Raw genomic sequence first — 14,104 nt, 5'->3', positions numbered from 1 at the left:
GAAATTGCTGACACTTACCTCTTCTTGACTTTATTTTAAAAAAAAGAGAAAAGAAAATTTCAAATGGTTCAGTCCAGTAGCTGTTTTCAGGAACAGGAGAATGAACTGTCTAGGAAAACAGGATTGTAGGTTGAGGGCTCAGTCGTGGTGGAGAACCATGAACCATGAACTTTAGACAAAGGTCTGAACTGTGGTGATACTCTGCACTCAGCAAGCAAATGTTACCAGTGGGAGAGTGGACAGTGTGGTTGATCTGGAATTAGGGTTTTAATAGGGAGGTGAATGGAAAGGAAAAAGAAACAAAAGCATTGAAGATTCTGACATAAGAATAGTAAATAATGGAGCACAAAATCTAAAATGGTCAGAAGTGAAGACCAGAGGAAGAGAGAGTTACATAGGATAAAAGTAGGGTGGGAGACGAAAGGCCCCGCCTGAGATCAAAGAATAGCTTTAGTGGGAGTAACTTGAGAGAGGAAGCTGGGAAGGTGGGCCGCCCTGCGAGATCTGGGTGTACAGATCCACTCTTTCAGGGGCAGCACAGCCAGGCAGCACCGGAATTGAGAGTAGCCAGGGCATCGAGAGACGATGGTAGGGCAGGATGTTGCGGCGGACATCTGCTTCACCCAGAACCATGGCGGAGCTTGGTGGGAAGGAGGTAATGAGGTAGGCGCCCCAGTCTTCACTGTGAGAGGGAGGCCATCGACAGGCATTTGTACACACTCTCAGGAATTTCTCTGGAAGAATTCCATGACATCCCTTGTAAATGTTAACATACAGGAGAAAATGGTGATGATCCATCTACCTCATAGATGTTCCCAACAGTAAATAAACTTGTCTTATATAGAATGATGTTACCATATTAGAAAAACAAGATTAAGGAAAGAGAAATCAGTATACTACCATTGATGAGTATAAGTAATCAATGGTAGTATACAATTAGTATAAGTAATCAATTACTTAACATTGTTAAGTAATTTTTGTTTTAATTTTTTAGCATAATAATATATTATTACTTAGATTTAAAGCTTCATTATTTTGTGACACAAAGAAAAAAGTTTCCTTTTTTTTCAGATGTCAACAAGTTTCAAGATGTTTCTTGATAATTGGAATATTCAGACAGCTCTTTGGCTCAAAAGGTGCGTTCCTTCAAAAACAATCTTTAGATGTGCTTCGGCGTCTAGTTCTTGAGGTTGAGCTTCATTGAATTCAGGTTCTTGATTAAATTAACAGTGTTGAGTGACATTGTAACCTCACTGTCAGCCAGGAAACACTGTTAGCCTCCTCCTAAGCAAGTCAGTATCGAATGAGAACTATTTTGGCTTGAGTCACGAATGTAGCTATCCTGCAGGTGCAGCTATCCTGCCCTCTCAGCCTCCTTTAAAGGCCTCTGCCAATGTCAGAGGTCACCAGTATCCTCCTTTGCAGCTCCTGATCCCGTTCAGTAGAGATGTGGTTTAAATTAACAAGTGCCTGCACAAGCACAATACTTATGCCTGGGTACTCCAGAACAGTCCCGCTTTTAAATATTTCAATTCAACAAATCTTTATCTGTTAGGCAAGGGATAAAAAGACGAGTAAGATAAAAAGACTCAGCTCCTGAAAGTGAAAGAGTTTGCAGTTTTGTTAAAGACACGGTGGTGTAATCAGACACGTGCTGTTCCCTGTTGTGAGGATTAGGAGAGGGAAAGCAGGAACAGTGAGGGCACAGAGGGATGCAGGAAGAAATTCCTGGAGTGTGGATGCTTGAGCAGAGGTTTGTGTCAGGAGTGTGTCTCCTCAACAGGGCAAGGTAGAGGCAAGACAGGCTGGGTGGAGTAACAGGTGCGAAGGACAGAGCTGGGGAACAGCGCACTCGCCCAGGGGTTCTCTTACCGTCCCTGTGAGCACATTGCCCTATCTTGAACTTACTTCATTAAAAACGGCCCCTATAATGATAGGGCGCTAAGCAGCCTTCTTTTATAGTGTCCTTTTTAAAATGACAAATGAAACATCTTTGTCCCTTGAGATGGCGAGCATACGCTAGCATCTCTTCACAGTGCCTGGCAGAGTCTCCCCAGTGGCTGCAGATCCTCTGAGCTAATCTGTTGCGTTATTTTTTGTTATTGTTATAATTTAAATTTGATACCTTAGGGAAACTTTATTTTCACTGCGTTCTCTATCTTTGTTGTAGGAAAACTGTAGACTAAGCACAGTCTATCTGCCAGAAAGAGTAGTGTTATTAGGTCATTTGAAAGTTATTGATGTTTTTTTTTTAAATAAAATAATGTAGGATAAAAGTAACCTTATCCTTTTTGTGAATTGTATAGACTCCCAAATACTAGAAATGACCATTTAAGTTACTATATATACCAGTAAGAAGATAGGAATTAACTTTATGTTCCTAAGTTTGACACTTAATAGCTATAGCCTTCCTGAGATCATAGAGAAGTGATTGCCTAAGATAAGTTGTATTTGTTTTTCTAGTTACCCTAAATCCTGTCAGGTAATAAAAGAATGATCATTGCAGGCTTTGTAAACTCGGGTCACTCACTCCGCTTGGCTCTCCATGTTTTTCATGGTTTCTAGGGTGTGTTATGAACGAACCTCCTTCAGTCCAACTATCCAGACGTTCATTCTCTCTGCCATTTGGCACGGGGTATACCCAGGATATTATCTAACGTTTCTAACAGGGGTGTTAATGACATTAGCAGCACGAGCTGTAAGTATCAAGAATTTTATTTTACAATTCAATGGTCCACTTGAACTGTTAAAAAGGCTGAGTACATCTCTCTTACAAGGTAGACCCTCTTTCCTTGGCCATAGTCAGTATTGTCCTTTCCACTAGAAGCAAAGTGTGTAACTGTGTGCGTGTTTGCTGAGCACTCACCATGGGCTAGGCTCCACGCCCAGTTCCTGTGAGGAGAAAACATGTTTCTATGTGCCTGGCAGGTAGGAGGCACTCACAAAATGTTACTTTGTCTTTACAGAATTTCTGAAGGAGAGATAAAAACTGAGTTAAATAAAGATGATCAGAATGGGTAGGTTTATTTTAGAAACGTTTCCTGAAAGCTGTAACCTTTGAATCCTCTCTGAGACGAAGAGTAGACTGTGCGAGGCCAAGACAGTGGATGAGCCACACTGGAAGTGGGCACAGTTCTCTAAAGTATTTGCCCAGATAGAACCTAGAGTAATATTTTGGGAAACAATTGAGAAATTAGGTTGGTGACGTGAGAGAGGTGAGGAGAAGGATAATTTAGTGTAAGCCCTTGAAAAGCAGTTAGAGGAAAGTGACGTGACAAAAACCACGTTTGAACAAGCTGCTAATGGCACTTACAGGTAAGAGGGTTTCATTTAACAAACTAGCAGATATTTACTATATTCCATTTTGAGGTACTTTGGGGATATATGAGGGAAATTTCAAGAAGTATTGACTAAGGGTACCTTCCGGTAGTTTGTAGTCTAATTTGGGATAAGGTGTATGTGTGTGTACATACCTTACGCTTGTGTGTGTGTACACACACGTGCATCACAAGGCATGTGTGACAGATTCCATGGGTGTTATAAATACTAAGTCGCATAGGTGTTTAGAGATGGAAGAAGTCTCTTTGGGTTGGGTTAATTAGAGATGGCCCCATTAGGAAGGTGTTTGGATCTGGACTTTGAGAGATGAAAGTTATTTCAATAATGAGTGAAGTACAATGGGGAAGAAAATGACATTCTAAGCATGGGAAGGACATTAGCAAAACCCATAATTCTTAGTGGCTAGGCTCTGCTATCTCTTGCCTAGCTCACTGCCATGGCAGTCACCTGCTTTTGATTCCATCCTGTTCACCAATGACAAATCCATTTGTCCTGAGGTACGGGCTTTCAGCATTCCATTCTTGCGCTTAAAAACTGTACCTAACTCCCTCCCATTGCAGACAGAATAGGATAGGCTTCTTTCCCACTTGGTGTTCAAGTTCTACCAATGCCCTCCTCCCTTCCCCCATTTGCCTCTCTAGAATTACCCAGTGTCTATGCATACATGAATTCTCTGCTTCCATTAGATTGACTTGTCATTCCCCAAATACACCATGCACTTGCACATTAGCAAAGCCAAGTTTGTCTTTCACAAATGCAGAGGTTAAATAAGAGTTAAGGATGAAGGTAAACCAAACTTTATTTATATATGATATTTTACCAAATATGATTTAAGGATCTCTAGGCAGTGTTGTCTTAAACTTTTTTTTTTGAAACTTTTACAGAATCTAATCTACAGAAAAGTTGCAAAGAACTTCTATATGCCCTTTACCCAGACTCACCAGTCATTTATGTTTTCCCTGTGACTTCCTCTCTTTTATACACAGTGTGTACAATGTGTATTAGCCTTTTTAGAACCAACTTTTTCCATAGTAGCAGTGTACATTCCCACTAGCAACATAGGAGAGTTTCAGTTACTCCACTCCACATCCTTCCAACAGTTGCTATCACCAGTGTAATTGCATAAGTAATGTTAATTTAAAGATACAGCAAATATTTTTGTTTCTTTATTTCAGATGAGAAATAACTTTAGACATTATTTCATTGAACCTTCCCAACTGAAATTATTTTATGATGTTATAACATGGATAGTAACTCAAGTAGCAATAAGTTACACAGTTGTGCCATTCGTACTTCTTTCTATAAAACCGTCATTCATGTTTTACAGGTAAGTGTTACTCTTAAAACTTTGTCAGTGGGAATAACTTTATTTTCAAAAGAAAGGTTCTTGCTATTGGATAGAATGGAAAAATAGTACCACAGCCACATTTCCTGCTGATAAATGCATTATCAGTTACTTTTTAATTCTGAATCAAGCAGTCTCAGCGTTTCTCTGTGGAATGACTCATACTACTCACCCCTCAGATGACTGATTCAGCCAGGTAACCACTGCCTCAAACCTCTCCTAAATTTAACAGAAAGCTTCTTAGCTTAATTGTCCTGAACCTCTTTAGGGAAAAAACTAGCTATTTCCAAAGAATTATTAATTATCTTTTTTTTTTTGGGGGGGGGGACGGAATCTCGCTCTGTCGCCCAGGCTGGAGTGCAGTGGTACAGTCTCGGTCACTGCAACCTCCGCCTCCCAGGTTCAAGCAATTCTCTGCCTCAGCCTCCCAAGTAGCTGGGATTACAGGCGCCCGCCACTACTCCAGGCTAATTTTTGTGTTTTTTTTTTTTTAGTAGAGACAGGGTTTCACCATCTTGGCCAGGCTGGTCTTGAGCTCTTGACCTCGTGATCCACCCGCCTTGGCCTCCCAAAGTGCTGGGATTACAGGCATGAGCCACCACACCCAGCCTAAGGAAAATAAATTATATTTTGTTTGTTCCTTTTCACTGTGTCTTTTATGTTTGATTGATACTGTGGTGATCTGTATGTTACAGAAATTGTCTTGTCTTGAATTCTGTATTTTTATAATCTACTTATCTCCTCTCCCTGCCCACCAAATTCCACTCCCCCATATTAGATGGTGATATTTTAGAGATCAAAAACTTTATTCTTTTATAAATTCTTTATTACTCTAGCATTTAGAATGACTTAGCACAGAGTATATAGTCAAAAAATTATTGACTCAAATATGACAATAATTATACAGGAAGACATTAAGTAAGTCCTGCTAAAGTTTCCATTTTAACAATGTTAGTATATGTTTAAAAATGTGATTGGGCTGTTGGTTAGATTTTCTATCCCAGGTACTTTGTTCAGAATTACTTGGACTTATAGCTATAGATACAGTTTAGGTTACATTTGATTTATATAATTTGAGAAATGATGTTTTCAATATTTTTAATAATGTTGCCTTTCTTTGCTTCATGGAAGTAACCATCAAGAAGCAATATTGCTTCTCTGTCACTCCCCTTATTAGAATATTTGTAACTTAGAGACAGTAAATAGCAGGTGAGGCCAGACTGGTAAAAGTCTTAACTATCTCCACATTTTCTTTGTTGACTCAACTTTTGATTCTGTGAATTGGGGAGATTTTCAGATGGCTACCGGTATTAATATGTACCTTTTTGTTTTTATTCTGTTTCACCATGGCCTTATGACCCTTACAAAGGAATGTAATATGCTATCTAGAAAATCAGGCTTCTAATCAGCCTGGGTTTATCCAGTGCTATAAATACCCACTGGCCTACACTATCAGGTTTCTCCTCCTGAGGGGGAAGAATAAAAGAATAATGTAGTAAACAAATACATCCTAAGGTGGGCCACGGGACATTTTGACAAGCGGGCAGTTATTAAGGATTATTATCACATTTGAATAAGCTTTTTCCCTTTTTTTTTTTAGCTCCTGGTATTACTGCCTGCACGTTCTTGGTATCTTAGTATTATTGTTGTTGCCGGTGAAAAAAACTCAAAGAAGAAAGAATACACATGAAAACATTCAGCTCTCACAATCCAAAAAGTTTGATGAAGGAGAAAATTCTTTGGGACAGAACAGTTTTTCTACAACAAACAATGTTTGCAATCAGAATCAAGAAATAGCCTCGAGACATTCATCACTAAAGCAGTGATCGGCAAGGCTCCGAGGGCTGTTTTTTTTTTTTGATGTTAACAGAAACCAATCTTAGCACCTTTTCAAGGGGTTTGAGTTTGTTGGAAAAGCGATTGACTGGGGGGAAATGGACAGTTATAGATAAGGAATTTCCTGTACACCAGATCGGAAATGGAGTGCAACAAGCCCTCCCATGCCATATCCCCGTGGGCCACGCCTTATGTAAGAATATTTCCATATTTCAGTGGGTACTCCCAGCCTCAGCACTTGTCCTAGGGTCACATGCGTGCCCTGTTGCTGAATGTACGTTGCGTATCCCAAGGCACTGAAGAGGTGGAAAAATAATCGTGTCAATCTGGATGATAGAAATTAACTTTTCCAAATGAATGTCCTGCCTTAAACCCTCTTATTTCCTAAAATATTGTTCCTAAATGGTATTTTCAAGTGTAATATTGTGAGAACGCTATTGCAGTAGTTGATGTTGTGTGCTGTAAAGGATTTTAGGAGGAATTTGAAACAGGATATTTAAGAATGTGGATTTTTAAAAATGCAATAAACATCTCAGTATTTGAAGGGTTTTCTTAAAGTATGTCAAATGACTACAATCCATAGTGAAACTGCAAACATTTAATGGACGCCAAATTATAGGTAGCTGATTTTGCTGGAGAGTTTAATTACCTTGTGCAGTCAAAGAGCACTTCCAGAAGGAATTTCTTAAAACATAATGAAAGGTTTGGTAATGTGATATTTTAAGCTTATTCTTTTTCTTAAAAGAGAGAGGTGACTAAGGCAGGCAGGAATGAAGAAGCACTGCCTGGCCTCCAGTGGAATGCACAGGGTGGAGCCACAGCTCTGCAAGGCCGCTTCTCCCCCACGCCAGGGCTCTGCACCATCATGTGAGACTTAAACAAAAAGTGAAATGACTTTGTGATACTTTGGACTTCTAAACTAAATTTATCAGGCATAAATTATGTAGAATTAGAAAGAGGCTTTGAAAATAATATCGGTAGGTTGCTCAAAGGTTTTGAAAGAGAAACCGCCAGGTAGGTTACTATCTGGCTAATCAATTTCTTATCCTTGACAATTTAATTCATATTTGGGAAACTTTTAGAGAAATGAAAACTGAAAGTCATGGAGTCTGGGTGACATTTTTTGAGAATAATACAAATTCATTTTCAAACTCTTCTCATATTAAAATTTTGCTGTGATCTCTTACTAAAATGAGTTTTAGGTTCTGTAAGTGGAAAAATGTGCTTTTATTTTATGGGCCATTTTTACCATGATTAATCTTGCCTTGGATTACTAGGTGTCTCCTGCAGTCCCACAGAGGACTGTGGTGGCCACAGGAGCTGAAGGCAGGAGAGCGGGATTTGACGCCAGGCAGTGCAGCGGCCTCAGCCCCAGATGGTTCTTCCTGCCCTGTGGGACGGGAGGGGGCAAAGCCTTCTGACCTCACCTTTATTTGATCTATGTATGGAGCTTACTTTTACTTTTTGCCTTACATTTTTAATGAAATGCAAATTTTCTGTGATGAGTTTCTCTCTCTGTTTTTTCGGGGGTGGGGTCACTAATAAATTTGCAAATGAAGTTAAGGACAAGGCAACCATCTGGCTTATGCTATATAATACTTCATTTAAAGAAGAAAGGAAAAGTAAATGCACTTGCAGCTTTTGAGGTCTCAGCAAAAATGGGAATGTGTCTTTTTTGAAGTTTAGAAATATCCTGATCTATTTTTATTTCTCTAAAAGTAAGTGTTTTCCAGCTGATAAGGCTAACCCTACCATTCCTTCTCAGGAAAGGATTGATAACTAAATAAATTTCCTCTGTTTTCCCATGCATTGAAATTATGTTGGCTGGGCGCGGTGGCTCACACCTGTAATCCCAGCAGTTTGGGAGGCCGAGGCAGGTGGATCACTTGAGGTCAGGAGTTCGAGACCAGCCTGACTAACATGGTGAAACCCCATCTCTACTAAAAATACAAAAATTAGACGGGTGTGGTGGTGCGCACCTGTAATCCCAGCTACTTGGGAGGCTGAGGCAGGAGAATTGCTTGAACCTGGGAAGTGGAGGTTGCAATGGGCTGAAATTGCACCACTGCACTCCAGCCTGGGTGACAGAGGGAGACTCCGTCTCACACACACACACAAAAAAAAAAAAAACAAAAGAAAAAAAAATTATGCTAGCTGTTTAATGTGAGAGAATAGAAAGAATATTCACAGAAAGTACCTGCCCTGTAAAATGTTTGATCATTTTCATTAATGTTGCAGAGAATCCAACTGCTATTAAGAGAAAGTGAACAAATTAAGAATATAAAAGACAGGTTCAGGCATGTCATAAGTGAAAACAAGAAGGCTTAATACAAACTTATTGGGTTTTGTTTTTGTGTGTGTGGTTTTTTTTTTTTTTTTTTGGTTCAGCCTATCTAGCCACTTACAAATAATCACATTTCTGTTACTTGAATTTACTTTATTTCTCAGCCTGTAAACCTTAGTCACTGTTACCTATTTCTTGCTCAGTGAATATAATCTTAGCACCGTCATCTAGAAAGCAAGATATTTGATTTGTTTTCCGGTTCCTTTGAAGATAATAATTCCATGTCCAGTTTGACTGATTTTCATACCCCTGAATCAACTAGTTATTTTTATGAAATGGTTTTTGGATAGCTCTCCTCTAGTTTGGAGAAGTAATAATAACAAAGATTAATATTTTGCTTTTAGTACTTACAGTAGAAGAATTTTAAACTAGTACGTCTACTCCTGTTAAATAGAAACGGGATTCATTGTATTATGTGCTTGCTTTTTTTAAAATCAATAGAATAAGATTCAATGCATATTTATGTTATATATTTTCCACTATTCAGGTATCATGAAATCACTCCAGAGATGATCAATCAACATCATATTTATACTTTTGGTTAATTATATACTACTCAGGGAAAAAATGAACAAAAATAATTATTCATCCTTCAATTTCATTTTCTTGAAACAGAGTTCGTTTAATTTGGTATGCCTCAGCTGTCACCATTTTATAAGTGGCTTATTCTGTTTTTAAAATAAGTATTTTTATTGGAACTCAGGGTAATTGGGGGAATTTATTTAGCTTCTGAAATATCCAGCAGGATAGAGAAGATTTATTTGGCTTCACAAATGTCTGGTGACCCCTTCTTTTATTAGCCACTACTGCCCATTTGATTCAAAAATAAATTTATTGGTCTCCACCATGTGTGACACACAGGATTTCCAAACATACCACTTTTAAGAAAAATGTGCAGTAGAAAGGAGGTTTCTAGAAAGTGACGGTAATTCACATTTAAGCACTACCTGACCTGGGAGGGGACCTGGATCTTCATTCTGGTTCTGCCTTTCATGAGACTTAAGACTTGGAGGAGCCACCTGTCCTGTAAACCCCAAGTTCCTCAGCCATAAGCAAATGGGTTCATCCTAAGAGTTCAGGACCAGTTGGGTGTCATGAATGGAGCCATTAGCAAGGTCTGTAGGATTCAAGAAGTTGGGCAAATTCACAGTCCACACTATTGTCATGGTTACTGACTTGTACTCCTTGAGCTCAAAGCCCTGACATTTCGAAAGGTTGTCATGATAACAGTGAAACCTCTGAATCCCTTAAATCAGAAGGCATGGCAAATACTTTTTCTACTGGCAATAGCTCTTACAGTGAGTGTTTCATAATGAAATGTCTCTGCTGAAGAAAACGTGTTTTCCTTTTGCTTTCTCTGCTTTGTTGGTTTCTGTGTGTGCTGTGTAACATTGGAGAAGATACATGCTCTGGAATATTTTATACAGATTACTGACTACTGGACAGTGTTTACCACTGCACAACATCTCAAAGTTATTCAAGGATATTTAAAGCATATTTACTTTAGTTACACCTTATTTTAAACTCCAGAAAACAATAGCTTTAAAATTTTTGACATTAAAATAATTATAAATGTATACTTTTACTCGAGGACTAGATCACAATTTTAGGACAAAAATCTTTCCTATTTAAAATTAATGCCTTGTAAATATTTAGTTTATATATTCATGAACAAATCTGGACATTTATACTTTTTTTGTTTCCTTATCAACTGTTCACAATTATTACTTAATTGGTTTTAACAGTTCTACATTATAATTGAAAGAAAAACTACTTGAGCGACTGATTGTTTCAGAATAGTGCCTACTATTTCTGTGTCAGCTAAAAATGTGTCCAGAGTTTTAGATATAAGCTAGTATTTTGTGGAGTTTTATCCAGGCATTAATAGTTCTTCCTGGCTGAAATTTAATACATCAGATTTAATAGGTGCAGAATCCTAAATAACACTGTGAGATGTAATCTTAACTGCCCTCCATACCTTATAAAACTGCTGCACTTAACCCAGTGTGCATTTAATGAGTGGCTGGTCGTTGATACACTCATCTTAGATGCTGACATTTCTGTTCTGCTAGCCCTTGTAAAAGTGGGTTTCTTGATCAATGCGTGCTCCCAATGCTGAAGGAAAAGATTTGTGTTTAAGAAAAGAAGTACATGCTGAAATTTGAGTGTGAAAGATTAGAACATAGAGGGTCTCTACAGTGTTTTTCTGCCACACTAGGATGTCAAATCTATTTATAGAGACTCTGATTACAACAGAAATTTTAAAACGAAATTTTCCACATAAGTATTTTGTAGAAAAGCTCTTATAATCAATGCTTAAGCTGCTTTTTGAGGCTTTTCTTGTACAGAGGTTGCAGCCAATTACATTTTAATTGGTAGGCTGCTGAATAATGTTTTTGTACGTTTTAAAATAATATTTATTTTAATAGGTTTTTTAACATTATGCAAACCCCAATAAAGAACTGACACGTTGACTGGGAAATTTTGTGAAACACAGCCTAAATACACAGTTTTTACACCAACTAATTTGTCTTGCCTTTAAAACTGATTATAACTCTTTAAGTACAACTTTTATAAAGAAAAAACACAACACTAAGACTGTATGTTCTATAAATTACAGTGTAATGACCCATGCAGAACCACTGTCTGAAGCTTCCTCAGTGATGCATAGCCATCTCTCCAGCCCTGTTGTATCAAATTGCACACTAAAAAGAAAGGGAAATACTACAATGAAAAACCAAAAGTTACAGAGCAACATAAGTAAAATGACTAACCAGTTTCCTAGTAACATGTTTGAAACGGAAAAGGTGACTGACTGCCTTTCACTAGAGTCTTAGCTGTTTCATGTTCACTATTTTAGGTTAATTTTCTTGGGAAATCAATTTGAATATTCCTCCCTGTCCTTTTGCATTATAGGACAAAAATATATGTTCAGAGTTTGACAGACTTTTTAAATATGCCTCTTTCCCAATTTTAAGTATTTTTGGTTCTGCGTGCATAGATTTATCAATGAAGTACATTTGCCTCTGACTTTATCACAAGGAAAAAGGAATCAAACATTGAACACAAATGTGTTCCAAACCAGTCTTGTCCATCTTGTCACTTTTATGTGACTGCTCCTCTGAACCAGAAGGGGCATGATAGAAGGCAATAGGAATTAAAGTAAAAATCATTCAGGGGAAGTGAGAAATTCTACCATATACAGAGTGAAAATGTGTGATTTCATTCCTGCCTTCCTTTAAACCTTGTGTCTTGATCTCTGCCTAGTAGTAGTTAAGCCCACAGTCGCCCAAACATGAGAGACCCAACTCCAGCAGCCAGAATTTAGTATTTACATTTGCCTTCCCAAGTTGAGAATAGAATGTGGTGGTCTGTACTTTCTGTTTTTATTATTCTGAAATATTTTTTTAAAGAAGTGTTATTTTTCAACAGATTCATAAATTAGTTCCTGATGTATGGGAAATTAAAACTCCCACTGTGTCAGTCAAACTGATATGCTAATTTCATAACCACTCATTTCTAGTCCGTCAGAGCTGTACTGGTGGCTTATTGCTGGGTTTTAAAGGTGTTTTTAACTTACATATAAGTGTTTTTTTTTTTTCTAATTTGTGTGTCTTTACAACTGATTAAACAGTAGTTTAAAAATACGCGTGTGTGTGTTTGCTAATATCTTAGGCTTTTAATTCCACTTATAGAACAATACTGGCTCTGTTACGAGAGTTAATGGTCATTTTTATTGAAGGATTCTTCAGCAATATGGTAGTAATATTCTAAAGAGTCATTGACTCTTTAGCTGCTTAAAGATTATTTAAAAGAAACTATTGTCATGTTATAAACACTTTGGAAGGTAATTTAAACAACCTTAAATTAGTGTATAGTATCTATATTCTCTCCTAAAACAGACTTGTCAAGCGAAGAAGATACTGACTTTGCTCAGCTGAAAGGGAACGCCCACCTCCCAGGCCCTGCAGTTAGCCAGTTCCCAGCACTCCTGTGGGAGGCCGTGGGTGTGGCTGCTGGGAAGCAGTGCTGGGACTCTGCGAGACACTCAATTTCTGTGCCATCACAGACCTAGAAGAACTTCGGAGCGTGCCTGGGGGCTCTTCCTTTATGCCGTTGTGAACAATTATAGGGAAACATCTTCTGTTTTACTCTTGTGTAGAGATGCCAGGCTGAACATACAGTCATAGTGCTTTCTCTCCGGAAGACCTTAGAATTTCATGCCAGATTTACCCCATTTTGAGATTCAAGACCATGTTGAAATTGGGCCATGACCAAAAGCAGTACAGACTCAGAATTCCTACCCACGTGCTGGGTAAGGAGAATAGTCATTACCCTTGTCCTCAAGGAGTTAGTGAACAGTGACCATGTGCCACCATCAGTGCTTTATTGGAGGCATTCACCAGGGGCCGTGGCAATAGGAGGAGGAGTGAGGACCCAGAGCTGAGTGTGGGAGAGCTCCACAGAGGAGCTGGCTCCTGGACTCCTGGGGAAGGCTTTTCCTGGGCTGAGAAAGAGGAGGTGGGGAGTTAGAGGAAGAAAGAAAAGCTATGCCAAGAATTTTATAAATTATTACACACAAATATAATAAATGAGTTAAGCAAGTTTAGATCTATTATGTACCAACAATATGTCTATCTGTTTAATAACATTTCCCTCAACTGGGAAAAGGAGTAATAGGAAATTAGCCAATGTTTTAAAACGCCAATGAAATATTTCATGCAGGTAGTTCAGTACAGAACAATAATAGACACTTGTGTGCCCACCCTCAGACTAAACAGATGTTACCGCTTTGCCACATTGGGGTCAATTTTTTTTTTCGCGTGAGAAGGATGTTGCACATAAGGACAGCATACCCACCTGTCCTGGCCTTCTCTCCCTCCCGAGGGGTATCAGCAATGTCAGCCTGCGCCTGTCCTGGCCTTCTCTCCCTCCCGAGGGGTACCAGCAATGTCAGCCTGCGCCTGGCCTGGCCTTCTCTCCCTCCCGAGGGGTACCGGCTATGTCAGCATGGGCCTCTTTGGGGAGGCTTTGCCTTTGGCTGCCTTTCTTGTGGGCTTAACTATGTGATTTTAAAACATAACTTTGTGTTACATTTCCGATAGCTTTTCTCGGTGTTTTGTGGCATGATGGGTTGTGTTGGCTCAGTCAGCTTGTTGCTGGAGCCAGATGTCAGCTCAGATTTTAAGTCTATAAATACTGCATGTCTCTTTCCTGGTAAAAGCTTTTCTATTTTCTGA

General features: G+C 38.7%; 1 protein-coding gene across 5 annotated transcripts in view; it reads left to right on the top strand.

Moving 5' to 3' along the window:
- MBOAT2 (membrane bound O-acyltransferase domain containing 2) overlaps window positions 1-12,511 on the top strand; it is a 147,939-nt gene extending 135,428 nt beyond the window's left edge. For 3 of the 5 annotated variants that reach the window (XM_025354337.1, XM_025354339.1, XM_025354338.1), the window contains 4 exons: window positions 1,072-1,136; window positions 2,566-2,698; window positions 4,515-4,666; window positions 6,285-12,511. In XM_025354337.1, the coding sequence (XP_025210122.1) occupies window positions 1,072-1,136; window positions 2,566-2,698; window positions 4,515-4,666; window positions 6,285-6,510 (576 nt within the window). In that variant the 3' untranslated portion in view covers window positions 6,511-12,511. Of the gene's footprint in view, window positions 1-1,071; window positions 1,137-2,565; window positions 3,018-4,514; window positions 4,667-6,284 lie in introns of all 5 variants that reach the window. The other 2 variants (XR_003115296.1, XR_003115295.1) reach the window with 2 other exon arrangements.
- Window positions 12,512-14,104: the final 1,593 nt, after the last annotated feature.

This window comes from Theropithecus gelada, chromosome 13 (genome assembly GCF_003255815.1).
Source record: "Theropithecus gelada isolate Dixy chromosome 13, Tgel_1.0, whole genome shotgun sequence".
Classification (NCBI taxonomy): Eukaryota; Metazoa; Chordata; class Mammalia; order Primates; family Cercopithecidae; genus Theropithecus; species Theropithecus gelada.
The sequence above is the reverse complement of the archived record's forward strand: the minus strand, read 5'-3'. Positions and strand labels throughout refer to the sequence as shown.